At 40.5% G+C, this 9,032-nt stretch overlaps 1 protein-coding gene across 4 annotated transcripts; it reads left to right on the top strand.

Moving 5' to 3' along the window:
- The first annotated feature begins 3,317 nt into the window (after positions 1-3,317).
- Positions 3,318-6,759, top strand: nkx2.4a (NK2 homeobox 4a). Of its 4 annotated transcripts, none has more exons than XM_068580717.1 (3): positions 3,318-3,385; positions 5,104-5,433; positions 6,011-6,759. In XM_068580717.1, the coding sequence occupies exons 1-3, from the start codon at positions 3,319-3,321 to the stop codon at positions 6,670-6,672; spliced, it is 1,059 nt and encodes a 352-aa protein (XP_068436818.1). In that variant the 5' UTR covers position 3,318; the 3' UTR covers positions 6,673-6,759. The 4 variants fall into 4 exon arrangements, with proteins under 4 accessions (XP_068436818.1, XP_068436817.1, XP_068436820.1 ...); XM_068580716.1 differs by having other exon boundaries at positions 5,984-6,759; XM_068580719.1 differs by lacking the exon at positions 3,318-3,385 and having other exon boundaries at positions 4,971-5,433.
- Positions 6,760-9,032: the final 2,273 nt, after the last annotated feature.

Genomic DNA, 9,032 nt, shown 5'->3' with positions numbered 1-9,032 from the left:
TTCAGGCCCGGAAACGAGGACTTTTGGCTTTTTTTTCCCTCCCAAATCTCAAGCCACAGAATGACAGAATGTATTTATTGATGTGTATTGAGTCGCTCATTCATTTATGTATTGCAAACATTAAAACTGAGCATGCACTGATAGTTTGAACTCAATTACAGGAGTGGGGTTTATGTGAGATTCAAACGTCTCTGATTAAAGTTTAAATCTTGATGAACACAATGATATTTCATAAGAAGAATGGCTCTACCTCACACATGATTTTAGCTTTCTTAGAAATGTGTGTTTTATTTACATTACTGCAGAGACAGCTGATCAGCTTGATCTAAAACTGAAAAAGACTGATAAGATTTCACCTGTGAAAGAAACATTAATCAGTGGCTTCAAGTCACACTTGCTGGTAAATTTAATATATTTCTTTGATTCATCTTTGACTTCATTTCCTGCAATCTCACGGCAGAGGGTACATGTCTTTCCAAAATAAGATAAGATCATAAATGAGTTAGATCTCTTTTACAAAAGATCAAACAATCAGCCTCTTCTATCATCAGCAGTTTATTGTATCATGCTTCATCCCTGTGGCTTTTACTTTGGTGGCTTGAAAGCTCAATGCTCCTTCAGCCCACACTGAATTCAAGAAACCTGCCTCCAGTAATTACACAGGCCCATAAGTTACACAGTAAAATCAGCAGTTTCCAGTGGAAAAAAACATAAACAATGTTCAGCATGTCCCTCATAGGCTTCCCTAGTACAGTTCCCTGTCTGATGACAACCTTTGCTGTAACTTAATCAGGTAAATGAAGTGCCGCAGTGAACCGTAAAGAACGTCTGCTCTTTAATCCTATTACATATTTTAATTCTCCACCATTTTCCGCAGCTGTCAGATTATAGTCAGCGTCCCAATAAAAGCCCACATTCGGGTTTTGGCGCCCTATTAGCATCATTTCGTCCATCAAGCGACATTAATTGTGCATGAATGCAAACTCCCGCAGAAGAATACGGTCTTCAAGAGGCCTGCCGCATACTTTCTCCACTTGGGAGGACCTTTAACCTACTTAGCTGAGGAACCGCACTGTTTCAAGTAGTGCAGCTGAAAGATATGCACCTGCCCGCGTTTTACTCTCACACTGCTCGGGGATTTAAGGGGAGAGAAAGTATTTGATCTAAATGGTACTACACTGACTTGCAGGTGTGGAATTTCTGCCACAAATGTCCTCACCAATAAACCCACTGGTCCGGCCACAATACAGATGTTTGGGGGCTCAAATCCTAAAATTAGGGTGAGGAAGACGTTTCATTTGTGGTGTTGTAAGATTGATTTTCAGTGAAGGTTCAACATCGGTTAATTGTAATGCATTGGTTTATTGTAATGAATGCGTAATAACGCTCCAAGAAAGGACAAAAGTCGTTCAATATCTTGGAATAAAATGCATTACAGAGCCCAAGACATTTTGCAATCAACTTGAATCTATATAGCTAGCAATTATATTTGATTTTTACAAATAAGGATTATGAGAAAAGTATTTTACTGTTTCTGTTGCCAGAAATTAAATTAATTTTTAATATAAGACGAGACTTTATACCTAAACATTATCTTCTAATTGAGTACATGTATGTATATTTATGTTTATCCTCATGTTTATCCTTTTGAGGTATATTTTCAGTCATAAATGAAGCAATCCTGCGCGTGATCACTCTGGACACAATCCTTTCTAAGTCTAGCTCTGTCTTGTGAACTACATCAAGACGCAATATTTCAGTGGCTGTGCCGTTAACATATCAGATAATAAATCACAATAAATCTATTAAGTGTACTAAGATGCACAAGACAAAGACATAATATATGTTCCCATATGTGCAGTCTGTTCACAGGTCGTGCGTAAATTACGCACACAGGATTAAAACTGGATTTTGGTTTTATGATAGCCTTGCACTGTCACCTGCAATATATCATTATTTTTGTTTCTATTAATCACTATTGAATCACCAAAAATGATCTGAACATAAATCTGGAACCTCTTCCCGTTTTTCTCATTTCTATAAATCGCATCTGAGAGAAAAAGTTAAAAGTTAAGTTCGCGATGTAAGACTGAATAAATCCCCATGTTTTCTGCTCCTTCCACTCGGCCGGTGTGTGGCTGAGGTTGCAGGTCACGACCCCGGCCCTTAAGCCATCTCTCCACATCTCTCAGGGTATTGAACCAACAACGACGAGATGGAGAAAAGCACTTCAGCAACCAGGCGCTTTGGTCCATCTGCTGTGCTGAGCTGAGCTGAGGGGGTGATGATATCGGGAAAAAGATTGTCTCTATAATATAAACTACATTAAATGGCTTGTTATTTGGTTCTGGTCAACAACACTTAAATGGCTCGAAGAACGTTTCCACATCATATACTGTAAAATTGGTTAAAATACCCCCAGTCAGCACTGTTTATTTTGAGAGGGCAATTTTGCAGCAATAAGTCGTATCATTAATACACACAATAGATGGTTTAGTGGTGACAAGCAATTCTTGGCACACATGGGACACTTGGTTGCCATTCTTTTATTACAGAATTGTACTCGCATGTAAGCAATTAAGTCATTGTTAAAGCTTGTGAAATATTTGAAGTGAAATTACTGAAAAGATTTGACCCTGAAGTTAGTCAAAGAGACGAATTCTTAGCGTGCATTTGCAGGTGAAGACAGTCACACCGCACAGAAACACACCGGCCCGTGCGTAATTCCGGGGGTGAAATATATGTTTCCTCATCATGCAGCAACAGTGATTCCACTTATTCTCCTTGGGGCGGCAAGGGTCAGTGTAGCTAAATCCTATGAATATATTGTATGATATTCATCACACACGCTGTTGCAGCGTGCACAAACAGCAAACAGCTATATCACTATCAACATAACTAGCTGGAAAGAAAACGGAGGAGAAAAAAAAGGAAAATAATTCAAATTCGGCTTTTTAATTATTATACTATGATTATGTTCGCTATAAATGTGTCCGATTTATTGACAAACCTTTGCTGGGCCTTCTTCTCGGCTCCTTGGCGCGTCCGTGCTCCCCGCTGCATTTGGTCACGTTCACTGGCAGTAAAAAAAAAGTTTACTTAGATTGACAACTATATAAATGTGCACCATAAGCCCTCAAAAGCGTTGCATGCTGCCAACCAGCTCCGGATTTTTATGGGATCGTAATGTGGAGGGTCTGTGGACCAGGGTCCTGCTCTCTGACTCAGTAATCCACAAGGTTGAGAGGTTTGCCTCATTTACATAATGCTAGAGGTCTGGGCCGAGGCCTACCTTTCTCTTCGCCGTGAAAAGACACCATGCTGCCGCTGCTGCACGACTGGAAGAGGCGCACCGACGTCTGGCCAAGGACGGGAATATTTGGAGGTATGAAATATGTATTTTACAGGAAATAAGTTCATTTGTATTATTATTAGTGATACTCTGATAGAAATATGTTTTTTTTTACTGTGAGCATTTGTTTTACACACTTTTGGTCAAACACATTTTTAGTTTTAGGATGCTTTTTTTCCTTCCCCTTTCTGTATTTTTCGGTCAAATCCAGTTGACTTTGGAGCACGCTGTTTACCTCAACAACAATAAAGTCCAACCACTTCACATTAAATCCTCTGCGGCATGCAGGCATCTGTCGACCACAACCAAAATGGGAAAACATTCGAACACTGAGATGTGATTTATTACAATGAGGCTATCAACTTAACCGGAGATTGGAGTTCTTCATACGTCGCGTTAATTGATGGCTGACCATGTCACGTCTTCAACTGCTCAATTATGGCAGGCAGCTACTTGCTTCCATGCCATGCTAAATTACATTAGTGGCTTCATGGAGACGAGTGCTTCCTTCTTCCAATAAAGGAAGATGGGAACGCATTTCACGTGTACAAAATAAGCCCAACGCAGAACACCTGCTCCTGATGAAAAACATCATCGGTGTTATGATTTTAGGCGTTCAGCTTTCCCACTTCATTTTTGGATGGTTATGGTCTATGCGTCCTAGATCCATACAGGACCCATGTTATAGGCAATGCAATGAGAAGCTACGTTAACTGCTGTTCATTATAGCAGTTTGGAGCATCTCTTTTCTCTCCTGACCCCCCCGTTGTGTGTCTTCCTCTGATTCTTCCCCTGGCGCCAGTCAGTTTGCTCAGAGATTACAATGTCAGGTCAAGACTGCAGAGTGTTATTAGTGCATAGTGAGCAGACTTGAGGGTTTGATGCTTAGAATAGTGTCTCCCAATTGCATTAAGTCGGGTGAATAATGTTTTTTCCCCCCTAAGAAATCAATACAACTGTGACTTTTCCTTATTCATTTCCACGAAAAAGTGGAATTGGTGTCAGCAAAACTGTATCAGTTTTGGCAAAAAAATAATCCATAAATCCTGTTTAGTACATCCCTTGACCTGATTATGAATGTTAGGTGATATACTCACAGGTTATTGCCGCTCCCTTTCAGCACGTTGTCATTTTGAGCTCATTTGGACTTGTCCCCTTTCTTTCTGCTGGGGCAAAATGATGCTTAAGAAGCATAAATGAGCCGGTCATACAACTTCATTGTGCCTCTTTGATGATACTCGGTGGCCCTTATGTCTGTTCAAAGTGCTCTCAAAGTTTCTAGAAAGAGTGGAATTCCCTCCTGACGCAAAATAGTCATATGTGGTCAGATCAGCTGATGTGCAGAACATAATGGGTTATTCTCACCTGTTTAGAGCTGCCAGAAAGGACAGAATCATACATATGTGCAGTCGTTTTTACAACTTAATATAGAGCAACGTGTATTTGCATGAATTATTTCCCCCAACATGTCAATGACTATTGTTTGATGGTTTAGGAGTTTTGCTCCGCCCCCTGTGTTTGTCGTAAATCTGGCTCCTGGCTCCAATAAACCCGGGCTAAGAGCGCCCTGGGCTCGCCTCCTTCTCCAAGGCGATCAATAGGATCTCAGGCGCTCTACAAGCACTCTCTTACGTAGACATCCACTAAGGAGAGAGCCGATACAACAACACGGTTGATCTGCTCAAACACAAAAAATCTACCTGCTTTCTGAATCATGTCGTTGAGCCCAAAGCACACTACGCCTTTTTCAGTGACAGATATTTTGAGTCCAATCGAGGAGACCTACAAGAAGTTTAGTGCCATGGACGGCGCAGGGAACCTAACCTCTCCACTGGGAGCCTACCGACAGCCTCAGATGCAGACCGGCATGCAACAGCACACCATGGGCCACAACGCCACCGTGGCCACCGCGTACCACATGCCGCACACCGTCTCCCAGTTCTCCCACAGCGCAATGGGGGGATACTGCAATGGAAGCATTGGAAACATGGGAGACCTCCCGTCGTACCAGGAAAGCATGCGGAATAGTGCAGCAGCAACAGGGTGGTACAGCAGCAACCCCGATCCAAGATACTCCACAAGTAAGTTCGTTACGCCACTTATTCACATTTTATTATTTTTATTTCGTCGTTAATAACAACAAAAAAAAATCAAATAAAAAGAAACATTTCAACGATGAGGGAGGAAGGCGTACCGGGATTAATATATATATCGATTTATTATACTATTTAATTTATCTTTGGGGGCTAATAATAACAAGTTAATTCAACTAGAATGCACTATTTTATGACATATTTAATTTTAAATGACTATTTCTGGCGGTTGAACTGAAAAGGAGATCATTCTTTCATGTCTTCTTCGACTTATTTACCTTTGGCATGAGGACATATTTCAAAACAATATTTATATTCTAGATATTTTTATTATTAGCATTTATTATTATTGTTATTATTGCTATTATTATCATTATTATTATTATTGTATTATTATTATTATCAAGTGTGCTTTGTTAAGCTAATGCTTTCCAGCTTCAATACTTATCAGCCAATAATCAATAAAGACTACTTCAGGCGAAACAGTGTTCTCCTCTTCTGTTTATTGAACGCACATATATGTATGTATATTTCTAAGTTTCTAGATTCATGGGACCTTCCACAGGTATGAACATGAGCGGCATGGGAGGTCTCTCGGGAATGTCAGACCCGTCCAAGTCCATGCCAGTCCTCCACGCGGCGCCCAGGAGGAAGCGGCGCGTCCTGTTCTCGCAGGCTCAGGTCTACGAGCTGGAGAGGAGGTTTAAGCAGCAGAAATACCTGTCGGCGCCTGAGAGGGAGCACCTGGCCAGCATGATCCACCTGACGCCGACACAGGTGAAGATCTGGTTCCAGAACCACCGGTACAAGATGAAGCGCCAGGCCAAGGACAAGGCGACGCAGCAGCTGCAGCAGCAGCAACAGGACGGTAACCTGTGCCAGCAGCAGGCGCAGTCCCCGAGGCGCGTGGCCGTGCCCGTTCTGGTGAAGGACGGTAAACCGTGCCAGAACGGCTCCAACACGCCGACGCCGAACCAGCAACAGGTGCAACAGAGCCAGCAACAAAGCCAGCAACAGAACGGGGCCGGAGTGGTGCTCGCGTCCTCGACCAGCAGCCTCGGCCAGCATCAGAGCCAGCAGCAGGTGAACGCTATGGAGCTGGAGGAGATGTCGCCCAGCCCGCCCTCACTGCACAGCCAGCTCAACATGGCCCAGATAGACACGTCTGCTGTAGATTACACCAGCAACATGGTCAGCTCAAACCTCCTGTACGGCAGAACGTGGTAGGACTGCAAGCAGTACAGTCACTTTCACTTTTTCTATGTGAACCTGCGGATGAGCCCATGCAAGAACAACAACAACGACAACGACAACAACAACCACAACAATATATATATATATATATATATATATATATATATATATATATATATATATATATATATATATATATATATATATATATATATATATACACACACACACACACACACACACACACACACACACACACACACACACACACACACACACACACGCACACACGTGCGCGCGCGCGCGCGCAAATGCCTGTCTGACAACGCGGGCCTTTGGTTTGGAAGGGACAAGGCGCACAGAGGCGCACCAGCTGATCAGGGCACATTTTCTTGACATCTCTGAGAGGGGAGTCTATTTTTGAACATTACAGAAATGGCTGCCCTTGAAAGCAATTATGTCGTTTCTGGACCTTTTGTAATCCATGTTTTGGACCTTCCTCATGATGTTTTAAACGTAGTCTATGTTGTTGAAACAAAAAGGAATGCTGCTTCACTTGAGTTCGGGAGGGGGGAGGTGGGATCAGGTTTGAAGTACACTAAGCCACCACTCCTTATTTACGGGGATAACCTGATATTTTATCATATTAATATTGTAAACTAATGTATTCCTTTAGACTTATTAAATAAAGTAGGGAATTGTATATCTGGCTAACACACAGGAATGCGTTTAACTGTATAATAATCGTTATTGCGTCCACTTCTATGTTTTCTTTATTCTTTTGTAAGTTAAAAAGGAGCAAATGCGTGATGGCTGCTGTATATGTTTCAAAACCAAGTGAACGTTAACAATAAATAACTTGAAGTGTGAGAGCTATTCCTGAAGAACTAATTTTTTAAAAAGGGATCTGTTTTGGAGTGCAATTTCATTATGTTGTGATTGAGACCAAATTGAGCAGGAAAGCAAGGTCGATGAGGGAGCCAGCATTGTTCAGCTGACATTTTGGAGGGCTGCCTTTCATGGAGGAAGTCTGCAGGAGTCTCAGATGGAAATCACCCTTTTAAAAATCACCAAAGCTTCCCAGAAGGTTTTATAGTGACATTAATGTATGCATTGATCTATCAATATAAATCACTTTCTTATCAAACATATGAACCGTACTATGTTTCATAGACGCAGACTTTCGTTGTGCCGCGATGTAATTGATCAATTTTATTGTGAATGCGAGCTTCCATAAAATAGACAATTACAAGCAATTATTGTAAGAACGAATATTCTCTAAAGGAATGAAGTACATGCCTCGCTTTATTATGATGCTGAATTACAGTTAATTATATTATTATTAGTGTTGTTATTGTTATCAGTAATGTCATTATTATTATTATGATGATGATTATTGCCTTTGCTCTTATTTTTATTCTTAAGATTATTGTTACTGAAATTATCATTCGTATCTTTGTTATTATCATGCACAGGCCTGTCGTCAAATTTTCAAAATATTAAAATAAATGTTTCCTTCCCATCAGTTACAAAAATCAAATAAAACAATTAAAATATGCTTCTTAATTTAACTTGGTCAATATTAATTAATTTAAGACATTACATTACAATTACTCACGTTAACCCTGAAACTGAGAGCTGTATGGAACTCCGTCATTTTCTTTTTGAAGTATTTATAATAAGAATAACGCTCTTTTGATACAATGAGAATATTCTACTATTATCTAAATGCGTGGCAAAAATATATCATTTAGATCTCGTTTATTTTGAACCTAAAACTTGTTATAATGTCAGTGTTTGACAAAATAATATTAATATTATTACAAAATATTAATACTGTTCAAAGAATGCAAGTGTTTATGTATATTATGTGTTTATTCCAATTGTAGATCACCAATATTCCAATGTTTTCACTTTTAGCTTCTTAGTTTTTAATTAATATTGCAAACACACACTCTTTAGACACTTTATGCACACACACACACACACACACACACACACACACACACACACACACACACACACACACACACACACACTTACAGTAGCGTCATTCTGATCAGTGTCTTTGAAGATGATGAACTGTTTGTAAAACAAACTCCAAAGTGTTGAAGGTCATCACTTATCAATGTTGCTTCTGTCCTCCAAAACTTTTTTTCTTCTGTTTTTACACCATCATCTGATGACAGCACCGAACATTTCATTTCCTCTGGTCATTTGGAAATGACTTCTCAATCCCCTTGCTGATGACACCCTGTGGTGGTGGTGATGATGATGATGATGATGATGATGATGATGATGATGATGATGGCTATCAGTGTGTCTCAATGGGGACCTTGGAGAGGCCCCATTTCCAACCCCTTCACATACCTGGCAGCTGTATGTATATGCAC

Source organism: Clinocottus analis, unplaced genomic scaffold, assembly GCF_023055335.1.
Source record: "Clinocottus analis isolate CAN_PGR_092001 unplaced genomic scaffold, fCliAna1.0.p SCAF_17, whole genome shotgun sequence".
Taxonomy (NCBI): Eukaryota; Metazoa; Chordata; class Actinopteri; order Perciformes; family Cottidae; genus Clinocottus; species Clinocottus analis.
This window is presented reverse-complemented; position numbering and strand designations above follow the sequence as displayed.